Source organism: Musca domestica, unplaced genomic scaffold (assembly GCF_030504385.1).
Source record: "Musca domestica strain aabys unplaced genomic scaffold, Musca_domestica.polishedcontigs.V.1.1 18, whole genome shotgun sequence".
Taxonomy (NCBI): Eukaryota; Metazoa; Arthropoda; class Insecta; order Diptera; family Muscidae; genus Musca; species Musca domestica.
The window spans coordinates 13724865-13739059 of record NW_026712238.1 but is presented as its reverse complement, the minus strand read 5'-3'; the positions used below and the strand labels follow the sequence as shown (position 1 = coordinate 13739059).

At 34.1% G+C, this 14195-nt stretch overlaps 1 protein-coding gene across 2 annotated transcripts in view; it reads left to right on the top strand.

Moving 5' to 3' along the window:
- The window catches only part of LOC101890985 (O-acyltransferase like protein), a 69701-nt gene that overhangs the window by 47588 nt on the left and 7918 nt on the right, over positions 1-14195 (top strand). For both annotated transcript variants that reach the window (XM_059120956.1, XM_005177487.4), the window contains exons 5-7: positions 13206-13414; positions 13501-13577; positions 13755-13939. In XM_059120956.1, the coding sequence (XP_058976939.1) occupies positions 13206-13414; positions 13501-13577; positions 13755-13939 (471 nt within the window). The remainder of the gene's footprint in view (positions 1-13205; positions 13415-13500; positions 13578-13754; positions 13940-14195) is intronic.

Sequence of the window (14195 nt, the reverse complement as noted above, 5' to 3'; positions counted from 1 at the left end):
CTTTATAACAGATTTCGCGTTGATAGGAATGTTGAGATTTGCCAAGTCTGAATGGAGTCGGATGTTAATTTCGAGTTTTATTAGCTTCATGGATATTCACAATGTTAACCCTTTGTGGGGGAGGTACCAGAAGGAGTGGATCGATGTATCCCATCTCATAGCAGATATTGTTTTAGTAAAAATAATGGGATGTGTGAAATATTAAGAGAACTGGATGGTTATTCCGCGTTTTATAATCATTTTGGTTATCCAAAACTTTCACCCTTTGTGTGGGAGGTATCAGAAGGAATGATCCGATCTCTGTCACCTTTATAACAGTTCTCAGGTTGATGAAAATATTGAGATGTGCCAAGTCTGACCCTTTTTGGGGAAGGTATCAGAAGGAGTGGGCCGACATATTCCATTTTCACACCAGACCTTTGGTTATTAAAAATATTGTGATGTGTGTAATTTGAAGAAAATCGGACTCTTATACCACACTTTATAAGAGTTATAATTATTCGAAATTTTAACCCTTTGTGGTGGAGGTACTTGATGGAGTTTAGCGATATTGTCTATTTTCGCACCTGACTTAGCACTGATGGAAATATAGGGATCTGCAAAGTTAAGCAAAATCGGATGATTCTTTCCCTTTAGGTGCTGAAAAATAATTCTTGAAAAAAAAAATTCTTGAAATTTTCGAACTTTTGCGGGGGAGGTACCAGAAGGAGTGGACCGATAGTGTCCATCGGCGAACTCGTTCTAAGTTTGATAATAATATTGCGTTGTACCAAGTTTGGGCCAAATCGAATACCCCCTTCGAGAGTTTTCGTGCACACCAGCCAGACAGACGGACGGATGGATAAACGGACGGACATCGCTAGATCGACTCCAAATGTCCTGAAATGTTTTGGCCGTATCAAATGATGTATACCCTCTCTAGCCATATGGCTGATGGTATAAAAAGCAGCTAACTTCGACCGGGTCGAACTTTTAATACCCTCCACCATTTTGAAAGGACTGGAAATTTAAAAAAAAAAACTGCTTAAATGAAAGTCGTAATATGGGGGCTATACGAACACGTGGAGGACGGACCTGCATAGACAATTTTCTGTCGCAAGTTGTAGCACCGATTACAAATACATAATATGAAACAATTCCGGCGAATAATGTTTCTCATATCATAAAAATACTGAACATGAGGGCTAAACGAAAACGTAAACCGACATAGCCCATTTACGAACATAACCTGTCTGCTGACAAAATTCATATGTGGGCAAAGTTTTAGCCTTCTATCTCCATTCGTTCGAAAGATTACAACAGACAGACAGACGTACATCGCTAAATCGACTTAGAATTTTAAGCTGATCAAATATATATATATATATATACTTTTTAGGGTCTATCATGAGTATTTCAAGGAGTTACAAACGGAATGACAAAGTTATTATGTACCCTCCATAGAATGGTAGAGGGTATAAAAATTCACCGCCTTTATTATCGTAACAACCAGTCTCATTTATTTAATTACAACAAATATTCTAGGCCATAATAACAAGTTATTGGTTATTATCGAAGAATTAAGAACGGCAATCGAAGCATTTAGTTTGACATTGAAAAGTTCATGACTTTAAATAAGAATATGCATATTTGCCACAAACCATCGAAAAGCCCATTATCTTTTTTCGAAAATAAGAATTTGAAAACCAGTTCTCTTTGGCTAAACCATGCCATAAGAAAATTCTATAACAAAGATGTAAAAAAGCTAAACATCAACACCACATGCTAATTCTGTGGGGTTTGTGTCTTAAGTCTTTAGTTTTGGCTGCCAAAGAATGTGGACAAAAAGTTGATATTTATTTCAAAACGAAAAGTTGGTCGTTAAATGGATTTTTCGTTTAAAACAGAGATCAACTTCTTGTCCACATTTTTTTTTGGAAACCAATAAGAATTTATGTAGTTTTAAATAACCTGAATGGATAGGAGTAACTAAAAAATCAAAATCTCAAAATAACGTCTGTTCATAAATAAATTTAATTTTGGGTTATTGGTATTGTGTGTCGAGCAACGGATATATCAAATAACTGCCGAATTCACACCATTCCTCGAAATTAACAAACAAACAATGTGAAGATAGGAATCTTCACACACCCAAACAAACAAAAGATCGTAAAATACATCAACTCCAATACCTGCTTATCAAAATCTGGAAGTTTGCTGTTTAAATCTTTTGATTGGTTCTAACATATAATTTATATCTCATCCAGCTTTTTATTGATGTTTATTTGACATTTTGGCAACACATGCCGTCTGTTTTATTATTGGAACAATACAAGCGGGATTGTTCAAAACCGAAATTGTAAAATTCAGTTATTCTTTTTTTCTATTAGCAATTTTCAAGTTTGTTTCTTAAGTCTTTTGTTTTTGGGATTGATTTGAATTTTTCGTTTTTGTTTCGAATTTAATTTATATGCTAATTGACACTAGTGAGATTGACTAGATGGATGTGATACTAAAACCATTCTAGAAATGCTGGAGTTGGCAAACCCCACATTCTAATTAAAGGAAATTCAATCAAACTAGAATAGAAGACGATCGAATGATTTAGGTCATTTTTTATTCCGAAACTGGTTTGAATACAATACATCTCATTTTGAGTGAAGGTGGAATACTGATTTTCTATGATAGAACCATTAAATTCTCTCTTCTATAAGAACACCAATTGCTCTTCTATGAGAACACCAATTGCTCTTCTATGAGAACACCAATTGCTCTTCTATGAGAAGACCTGTTCTCATAGAAGACCAACAGGTCTTTTATGAGAAGACCAACAGGTCTTCTATGAGAAGACCAACAGGTCTTCTATGAGAAGACCAACAGGTCTTCTATGAGAAGACCAACAGGTCTTCTATGAGAAGACCAACAGGTCTTCTATGAGAAGACCAACAGCTCTCCTATGAGAAGACCAACAGGTCTTCTATGAGAAGACCTGTTCTCATAGAAGACCAGCAGGTCTTTTATGAGAAGACCAACAGGTCTTCTATGAGAAGCCCAACAAGTCTTCTATGAGAAGCCCAACAAGTCTTCTATGAGAAGCCCAACAAGTCTGTGAGAAGACCTCCAGGTCTTCTATGAGAAGACCTCCAAGTCTTCTATGAGAAAACCTCCCGGTCTTCTATGAGAAAACCTCCCGGTCTTCTATGAGAAGACCTCCCGGTCTTCTATGAGAAGACCTCCCGGTCTTCTATGAGAAGACCTCCCGGTCTTCTATGAGAAGACCTCCCGGTCTTCTATGAGAAGACCTCCCGGTCTTCTATGAGAAGACCTCCCGGTCTTCTATGAGAAGACCTTTTGATCTTCTATGAGAAGACCTTTTGATCTTATATGAGAAGACCTTCTGGTCTTCTATGAGAAGACCTTTTGATCTTCTATGAGAAGACCTTCTGGTCTTCTATGAGAAGACCTTCTGGTCTTCTATGAGAAGACCTTCTGGTCTTCTATGAGAAGACCTTCTGGTCTCCTTATGAGAAGACCTTCTGGTCTCCTTATGAGAAGACCTTCTGGTATCCTTATGAGAAGACCTTCTGGTCTTCTATGAGAAGACCTTCTGGTCTTCTATGAGAAGACCTTCTGGTCTTCTATGAGAAGACCTTCTGGTCTCCTATGAGAAGACCTTCTGGTCTTCTATGAGAAGACCTACTGGTCTCCTGTGAGAAGACCTTCTGGTCTCCTATGAGAAGACCTTCTGGTCTTCTATGAGAAGACCTTCTGGTCTTCTATGAGAAGACCTTCTGGTCTTCTATGAGAAGACCTTCTGGTCTTCTATGAGAAGACCTTCTGGTCTTCTATGAGAAGACCTTCTGGTCTTCTATGAGAAGACCTTCTGGTCTTCTATGAGAAGACCTTCTGGTCTTCTATGAGAAGACCTTCTGGTCTCCTTATGAGAAGACCTTCTGGTCTCCTTATGAGAAGACCTTCTGGTCTCCTTATGAGAAGACCTTCTGGTCTCCTTATGAGAAGACCTTCTGGTCTCCTTATGAGAAGACCTTCTGGTCTCTTTATGAGAAGACCTTCTGGTCTCCTTATGAGAAGACCTTCTGGTGTCCTTATGAGAAGACCTTCTGGTCTTCTATGAGAAGACCTTCTGGTCTTCTATGAGAAGACCTTCTGGTCTCCTATGAGAAGACCATCTGGTCTTCTATGAGAAGACCTACTGGTCTCCTATGAGAAGACCTTCTGGTCTCCTATGAGAAGACCTTCTGGTCTGCTATGAGAAGACCTTCTGGTCTTCTATGAGAAGACCTTCTGGTCTTCTATGAGAAGATCTTCTGGTCTTCTATGAGAAGATTTTCTGGTCTTCTATAAGATGACCTTCTGGTCTTTTACGAGAAGACCTTCTGATATTCTATGAGAATACTTTCTGGTCTTCTATGAGAAGATCTTCTGATCTTCTATGAGAAAACCTCCAGGTCTTCTATGAGAAGACCTTCTGGTCGTTTATGAGAAGACCTCCAGGTCTTCTATGAGAAGACCTCCAGGTCTTCTAAGAGAAGACCTCCAGGTCTTCTATGAGAAGACCTCCAGGTCTTCTATGAGAAGACCTCCAGGTCTTCTATGAGAGGACATCCAGGTCTTCTATGAGAGGACATCCAGGTCTTCTATGAGAAGACCTTTTGGTCTTCAATGAGAAGATCTTCTTGTCTTCTAGATATTTGTCCAGATATGCCAAATTAAACTTTTGCATAACTTAATTGTGGGATATGAGAGGACTGACTCAATCAATGCGTCCTGATTGGATGATAAATACGTGATCAATATTTGGGCTAAAAATAGTGCACACGTGAACTTGATTATAAAATTTTATAAATAGCACAATCCTTATGAAACAGCCTACCAGATTATTTAATCCCCATCTTTCCCCTATTTATTTTCACGATTTATTATCTTTACAACGAGATAAATACATTCATTTCAATTACCCCAAATAGGCTTCAACTTTAAAACACAACAATTTAAAGTCCCATTAAAATCTAATTATTTTTTTTTTTTGAATCCAATGGAACAGCACATATATAGCACGATTTTCGGTAGTACAATTTCCATTTCGTATTGAATTGAAATTCACACTTGAATTGTTTGTTAAACAAATACATACAACAATTGTATGACAATACAGTAAACAAATCATAGCTACTATTGTTGTTATTTTGTTATTGTGATGTAATAACAGATTGGGGCCAGATGCTGCTGTGGTGGGCATTCGCCAGTCTATACCGCATAACATATTGTATACAATATGGGCAATTAATCCAGCCAACCACACGACAATTTCAATTATTTGTATATGTATTTTTTTCGAATTTATTTATAAACGGATGCCATGCTAAATCGCAAGTTAGTTATTCAGTGGAAATTAATTTGTTAAATAATTGTGTTTATTTTCAAAACCAAACAACAAAAACAAAAACACTTTTCAATGACTGGCAGAGGCAACAGGCGAGAGCAAAATTTAATACCTAGCCTCAAAGACAATCCAACGATACGAATTAGCAAATTTGTAATAACAAACAAGCAAGCATCCATCGAAACATGACAACGATTAACCTGGTGTTGATTAGCTTGTCATAATACAAAGGGGGTGGGGTAGGGGGGTTGGCTCGGTTATGCTTGGCTGATAAACACGGGTTAAGACAATAAAACCCAGCAACAATGATTTTCAACTAAACAATTTGATAATAGCTGAAATTCTTTATTCATTCGATGGCTGTTTGAAACACACATATTTCTTGTCGAACAACATAAGCAGAAGAAGAAGAAGCAGAAGTTTTTATTATGTTTGATTTGGCACATCATTCCAGTCATTCTAGTTAGTGTTAATTGTTTTTGTAAATAAACATAGAAACATTTGCATAAGAATAAATAAAAGAAAACAAGATTTTGTTTAGGAGGCTAAATATGTGGGGGTACATAAACTATGTTTGTTCTAAAGGTTTATTTTATGAATATCTATTTTTGCCTATTTTTCGAAGGGGGAGTTAACAAGGTCACAAAAAAATATATTTTTTAAGTGGTTTGAAAACATTAGAAAGTATAAGTCGGTATTCCGACAGATATACACCCTCAGATTATGATTATTTTTAAACTGTCAGCCATATGGCTAGTAAGGGTTTATATATGCGGCCAAAATGTTGCTCAACGAAACAGCAACGGTTTTATCAAACTCAGATCGAATTCGGGGATGAGCAAAATCGATCCACAATATTGATTAATAGAAAAGATCGCAAAGGTGATCAACAATCACCCACATCAAATTTGAAAGATGTGTCCGAGTTTCTCAAATTATAAGATATTGCATATAATAAGGTCATAACCCACAAAAGTTCAAGATTCTGCAAAAAATACTGTACACATAAAATGAAGAACATGGTCGATGTAGTCCAAACCTGTCACGTCTTAATATCAGACTAAGTTTAGGTGCGAAAATCACAATATTCGCCCACTCCTTGGTTACCTCCCCCATTAGAGGTCAACATTTTAAATAAACATAAGGCAAGTGAGAACATATTAAAATTAGCCGAGAAAGACTGAGGGCAAACGGAACCGACCGAACCGATATGTTAACTTGTTAAGTATACCATTCGCAGAATAGGCACCATCAATACGCCAGATCTAATGATAGTATAAATAATTCGATGAGAATATTTTGGTTTAAGATTTAGATTTTTAAATGGTTTGAGGGGAGCTATCTGAAGAAGAACTTTTATTATTACTTTCGCACCTGATTTGAGCGTGATACAAATATTTTTATGAATTTAGATGTTTAGATAGTCGATTTAGAAATTTAGATAGTCGATGTACCAGAAGAAGTAGACCTATATATATATCAATTTCGCACTACATCCAGTGCTGGTAAAACAATTAAAATGTGAAAAGTTGGAGGAAAATCAAGGAACTATTTCACATTTTAGAAAAGTTTTCATTCGAAATCTTGACCCTTTGTGAACGAAGTAAAAGAAATGAACTAAAATTGTCGTTTTTGGCACCACACCTAAGTTTGATATTAATATTGGGATGTGTAGAGATTTAAGAATTTAAAACTACCAGCGCTTAATATGAGGTGTATATTTTTGAAAGTTGTGAATTTTCACGGGCGAGATAGCATATGGAGGCGATCCATTTCAATACCCTAAGACCTTTATGAAATTTTTACTGTCAAATTTTTTCAATTTTTGTGGGGAAGATATCATAAGAAACTGGCTAATATGGTCTGGTTATTATGCCAGAGAGACGGACATCAGGTCTAAAAACAAAAACCCATTCAGATGAATCAAGGAATTCTGTGAGCAGAACCGATGGAGGTTAGTATGTAAATATTGGTCTTAGCTCTTAACGAGCTTCTCCCTTCAATTTTGGTCTACATACCTTCGTTCGGGATGCTTGAGCTTTGATTTTCACGTTTTTAGTATTCAATAAATTTTGCCTGAGAAATGTCAGCACGATGTTGTTTCCGATCGAAAATTAAAAATTTGGGCCAGATTCATATATATTATGAAAAAAAAAGGTCTAGGTAAGTCGATTAGCTTCATGGTCAAGCAGGCTACAAAATTTTAATTCAATCTAAGCTCCGAATTTTTTTGGGATAGTCTTGCACCCGTTACGAACTCCAAATAAAAAATGTAGCTCAATTATATGAACATTTTTCGTTGGAGCTTTGGGGAAATACTAACATTTCGGATTTTTTTCAGGTGGAAAGTGTTTGTTTTACCGACTGTGAGAACCCAAAATACCAAAGGCAATTCGTTTAGAGACTGATTAAAGATTTCAAGAAATATTAGGGGTAGTGCCTTTAAGCTTGCCCGAACCCCTACATGGTTCTTATGTCGTATCATCGAGCTTGTATCAAGTAGGACCTTAAAAATATCACCAAATCGGTCATCTTCGTTTTGCAGAGCTACACCAAATTGTGGAAAAATATTGGAAATTTCCTGCAGGATCTTAAAATGTGGACTTACAGGAAATTTTGGTCGAAATGCATATGAAAGCCTCAAAATAATTTAAATAGGGAAAGGGACCGATATATAGAGACTATAGCAAACTGTACACCTACACTAAATCGGGGGTTACATAGGAACGTTACCAAGACTTGGACATATGTAGACATTATTATATTTGGACTTCTTATATAAAGTCCTTCTGTGTCAACTGTTGGTTTTTTATATGGGGATATTTTGGTCCCAGATGAGACCATCGTATTTTTTTGAGTAAACTTTTATCTAGAGATGGACCACAGATGGACGGACCATGTTAATAATTTTAGAGTGTATTAAATGGAATTAAGTTCGGTCGGGTCAAAGTATATACTTCTACGAGTGAAAAATGTAAATCAAATCGGCTACCTTCAAAATTCAGCATCGAAAAAGGTACAGAATTGTGCTTCTGGCCATTTTTGTACCGAAGTAAGAAGCTATAACTAGAAGCTATAGGAATCTCCTATTTAAATATCTGTATTTATTGCATAAATGGATACTCAATATAGCTTAGACAATTATATGAACTAATAACCAAGAGCGAATTAGTATCAGATCCTAAAAAATATCTTATAGCTACGAAGAGCCAAAAATCACCATTTCCTACTTTATCTGCAAGAGAAAATTTCTCATGTTTCATTGGCGCCGAAGTTACAAATGAGTACCAATACTCCCAGAACTATGTGATGTGAACAAAAATCTAGGAATGAAAGAAAAATATCCATGTCCCACATGCCATATTTTTGTACCAAAGGTACAAATACGCTTCAAATTCCAGCACCATACTAGTAGTACTTTAAACCAAGTATTCTTGCAAATGTGACATTGACTCCATCAGCACATTGTATGTATGCATAACCCCAAATTTCCCCACTTTCGAAAAATTCACAAAATTGTGCTTCTGGCCATTCATTGGAGCATATGGTCTAACTATTAACATTTCAGTTTGTAACTAGTACCGCCAAAACCCCAAAAAAAAGACCGGAGGGCACTATACTATTCCTGAACATTTCTGCTTGAATATTTTCCTCTTAAGAATTAAAAATATCACTGGTCATGCTCAATTCCACTAAGAGATAGTTTTGGAAGGAGCCACAAATCATCGTTAGTTTTTTTTTTTGTCTACAGATATTCTTAAAAGAAGTTAATTAAAAAAATAAAAACGACGAAGAGAAACCAAAGAAAAATGCAAACGAAAAAATAAGAAACGAGCCTTGCACATAAAATTAGGTCTTTTGTTCAACGAGAAACCAAAATTCCAACTGGCTGAAATTTTAAATATAGGTACTTAGTGGATCTATATTGGAAGTTTTCAGCAGGTAGAGTACATATCCCATAAAAATTTTAACTGTCTAATAACGGCTTTTATGAGTTTATTTATCATATTATGGGACATCCATCATTTTTCAAAACAGAGTTACCATTATAAAGCGCCTGCACATAATTGTGGACTAATATAGTCAAATTTTAATATCAATCATCCTATAAAGAATGCACACTTTTTGCGAATTTCAATACCATCTGAGTTGTGCTCCCAGATTCAGTAGGTTAATCTCAAATGAAAAGAAAGAAATATTAAAAAAATCAATTTTTTCTCCTTAGTATGTGTCATTCAACACGTAGCTTTCCCTCGATGACTCTGCAAATATTACCCACAAAAAATAAATACAAAATTTGCTAGTCATTTATCCACTGAAAACTAAAACAAATATTATTCGTCGCATACATTTCGATAACATGAAATTAACTCCCGATTCAATATGCAAATACCTCCTCAAATAAAATATATTTGAATGGATGATAGAATGGAAATTTGTTATTTAAATTCTAAACAGTTTTTATTGGACACTCCTTAAAATAGCAAAAGCAGATTTAGAAAATATATCGATCAGTAAAATATTTAATTCAATATGAATCGCCAAGAATTGATTCCAAAAAAAAAACGGAATAATAATGAAACGGGAAAGGTTCATAAACCTTTGACGTTACTTCTAAATTGACTTATCTTCATATTAGTATCTTTTACAGAGAGCTTTTCAAAACGAAGCATAGAACTTTACAAATCTTCAAAGATTTTTATATTTTCAAATGTGACTCATCGCACCCATTTAAAATTGATTTGAAATTTTCAAGTAATTATTCTTTTAACGCTCAATTGTCCACTTTACAAAAACGAAAATCCCAAATTAAAAAATGCCAACCAAGCATAAATTTACAATTATCTCCCAACAAAACTTCACCTCCCGACAAATTGCAGTAATCATCCGCTAAAGCCCTAAGATTTACTCACAGAAAAAAATACAATTTTTTCTTCAAACATAAACTTGAACTTGAAAATTTGGATGGTAATTTTGAATGATAACAACATTGCATACATAAATAACAACAAATTTTAAACAGATGTCTTTCGTCATGGTTTGTTTCTCACAATATTTTGTTTTAATCGTTCGAGAAAGGAAATAACGATAATCATTATCATCGCTTTAGTTTAGTTTTTTTTTCGTTTTACTATAGCTGACATTAAAAGTTCAATGCACCCCGAGTCGCTCAAAGGTGAATTCATAGAAAATAAAAGTCAATCAGTCAGACAGCACTAAAAAAACATATGACGCCAATGTTGATGATCTCAAAGTAAATATTAATGCGCTTCTTTAGATAGATATATAATTAAATTAAAATAGATGCGTTAATTGATAGTACCAATAATGTGAAGCGCAAAACAAATGGTTGTTGCTGTTTTTTGGTTAGAAAACGCAACTTTGCAGCAAAACAAAAGACTTAAGAAGCGAGCGTCTAACATTTTTTTTTTTAAACACGAAATGTGGGTGTGGGTAATGATATCAGCAGAACGATTTAAAAGCTTGGGGTATATATGAAAGTGAAAAAGCTTTGGAGAGAAAAACGAAATAACTGCTCGGTATTGTTTCAAAATGTGATTATTGAAACAAATTTATACCGAAAGGAACTTGTGTGCTGGTTTGGGCACTTATAACAAAAAGCTAAAATTCTTTTATTTATTTTTTTCAAATTGAATGTTATTTTTTACTCGGTTTGATGTTAGTAAATTAGTACCAAGTCCGATTTACCCGATTAGAAATTCGAAGTTCCTAATCAAAACCCGCATTATCTGTTATCACCGATTTCTAAAATGTTGAAAGAATCTGTCAGTATACAACTCTGTCCTTAGCCCTTGAAAAATATTCTTGAAAACCCCAAGTTTACTGCTTTGATAATCCTTGAAAAAATTTCTTAAAATTCAAGTTTTAATTCTGACAGTCCTTATCAAACAATGTTGATAGAATCCTTCAGTTGACAGCTCTGATAGTCCTTTAAAAAATATTCTTAAGTAATCCACGTTTATAGGTCTGAATGTCCTTGGAAAATATTCTTAAATAATCCACGTTTATATGTCTGATGGCCCTTGGAAAATATTCTTAAAAAATTCACGTTTACAGCTCTGATAGTTCTTGGAAAATATTCTTAAATAATAAACGTTTATAGGTCTGATGGTCCTTCCAAAATATTCTTAAATAATCCACGTTTATAGGTCTGATGGCCCTTGGAAAATATTCTTGAAAAATCCACGTTAACAGCTCTGATAGTCCTTGGAAAATATTCTTTAAAAGTCCACATTTATAGCTCAAATAGTCTTTGTAAAATATTCTTAGAAAATCCACGTTTACAGCTCTGATAGGTCTTTAAAAATATTCTTAAAAAATCCAAGTTTATAGCGCTGATCATTTTTATAAAAAATCTAAAGAAAACTACGTTTACAACTCTGATATTCCTTTAAAAAAGATCTTGAAAACTCCAGGTTAACGGCTTTAATAGTCCTTTAGAAAAAAATTCTTAAAAAAACTACGTTTACAGCTCTGATAGTCCTTTAAAAAAATATTACCAAAAAATCCACGTTTACAGCTCTGATAGTTGTTTAAAAACATTTTTAAAAAATCCACGTTTATAGCTGTGATGGTCCTTGAGAAAATATTCTTTAATAATCTACTTTCATAGCTCTGATAGTCCTTTAAAAAATAATTTTAAAAAATCCACGCTTACAGCTTAAAAACATTCGTAAAATTCGTTTATAGCTTTAATAGTCCTTGAGAAAATATTGAAAAAAAATATTCTTAAAAAATCCGCATTTGCAGATCTGACAGTCATTCAAAAAATATTCTTAAAAAATCCACATTTGTAGATCTGAAAGTCCTTGAATAATTTTTTTTTAAAATATCCACGTTTGTAGATCTGATAGTCCTTGAATAAATTTTCTTAAAACATCCACGTTTGAAGATCTGATAGTCTTTGAAAAAATATTCTTAAAAAATCCACGTTAACAGCTCTGATAGTCTTTGAAAAAATATTCTTAAAAAAACTTTCTTAGTAAATCCAAATTTATGAATCTCATAGCCCTTGAAAAAGGATTCTTAAAAAATAGCGTTTATAGGCTTTATAATCCTAATTAAATATTCATAAAAAATCTATGATATAGCTCCAATAGTCTTTGAATACTTCTCAAGAATCCTCGTTTGTTGCTCTGTTAGTTCTTGGAAAAATTAAAGAATTCAATTTTACAGTTCCGAAGGCTCATGAAAAAATATTCTTAAAAATCCATTGCTATAGCTCTGATGATCCTGGAAAAATATTTTTAAAAATCCACGTACTTAAAATTTTTTTTCGAAAAGAAACCACTTTTACAGCTCTGGTAGTCCTTGGAAAAATATCTTTAAAAGATTCAGACCTATAGCCCGACGGTTCCCGAAAAAAAATATTAAAAAATTCCAAGTTTATACCTCGGACTGCCCTTTAATAAATATTGGTAAAGATAAAAGTTTATAACACCAAAAATGCAGGTTTTTAGTTGTGATTGTTCTCGAAAATATCCTCAAATAAATTCAGTTTATAACACAGATAGTCCTTGAAAAATGTCTTTCAAAAATCCTCGTTTATAGATTTTATAGTTCTTGAAAAATCATTGCTATACAATTCATGATTATAGTCCTTGAAAAAATATTTTAACAAATCAACGTTTATTGTTTTGATAGTCCTTAAAATAATTTTGATTTAAAAATAATATAATAAAGAAATCAGTTACCGAAATGGCTTGAGAAAATATTTTATAGTGTTAGTATTATTGAAAAACATCAACAAATTTTACAATCCCAACAAAAATCTCATTATCATATCTCCTTTCAATTACAGCCTGGCCATCGTGTGCCACGTTTCTTCCTAATCAACTGGGGTATTTGTGTGCCTTCGTCATGCTCGCACAAAGATGTTGAATACACGGTCAGGGAATATCTAAACAATGTAACCGAATCCACAGGAGTATCATTCAAAGTTCGAGTTGAACCACAAATGTGTCAAGTTAAGGATAATAAACCCTGGGACAGTGGTACCGTCTGGGCTGTGTAAGTATACATTTTTTTATAGTAATAACCCGGAAATATTGTTACTTAAATATTAACTTCTTACTTTGTATGATTCATCTTTGTAGGCGTTTCTTTACAATTATTCTGTCGATAACCATACTGTCAACCGTATATCACGTCTGTACGAAGAACAAGAAGCCAAGTAAGTAATAATTAGATAATTATAATTTTTTAATACTGGTACTTAACAGTTGTAGTTGTCGTTGTTTTTCGTTTTGTTGTAGGAAAACACATAAATTATAGTTTATCTCTTTATGTTAATTTCGCATTTTAATTATTTTCCTGTCTTTGTTCTTTTTATATATATTTTGCATGACAGACGACTGGTTGGTAGCATTTTCTTTGGACAAAAATCTACGTTGGCTCTTTAACACTTCCTCCTCCCCCGAAGACATTGAAGCTGTCCATGGTCTGCGTCTGCTGAATGCTGTTATGTTGTTGTTCTCCCACAAGTCAATGGCCATATTTTTCAATCCATATGACAATCGCACAGAAATGGCAGAGGTAAGATTACATATTAAATTGTCATTAAAATAATACAATGTATTTGAAATTACGGAATCGGAACCAAAGAATTGCATCAGAACATAATACAATTTGCATAAGATAGACGTACATTTAGAAACTTTTGCGTGGCAATATGCTAATTTCATGAGTAAAATGTTAGGCTGCAATTTTTTTAGATCATATTCAAGAATTCCAATTGTCATTCGTAACATTTTTTTACAGTTCAAGAAATCTACTTGTTATTCGTCCACCC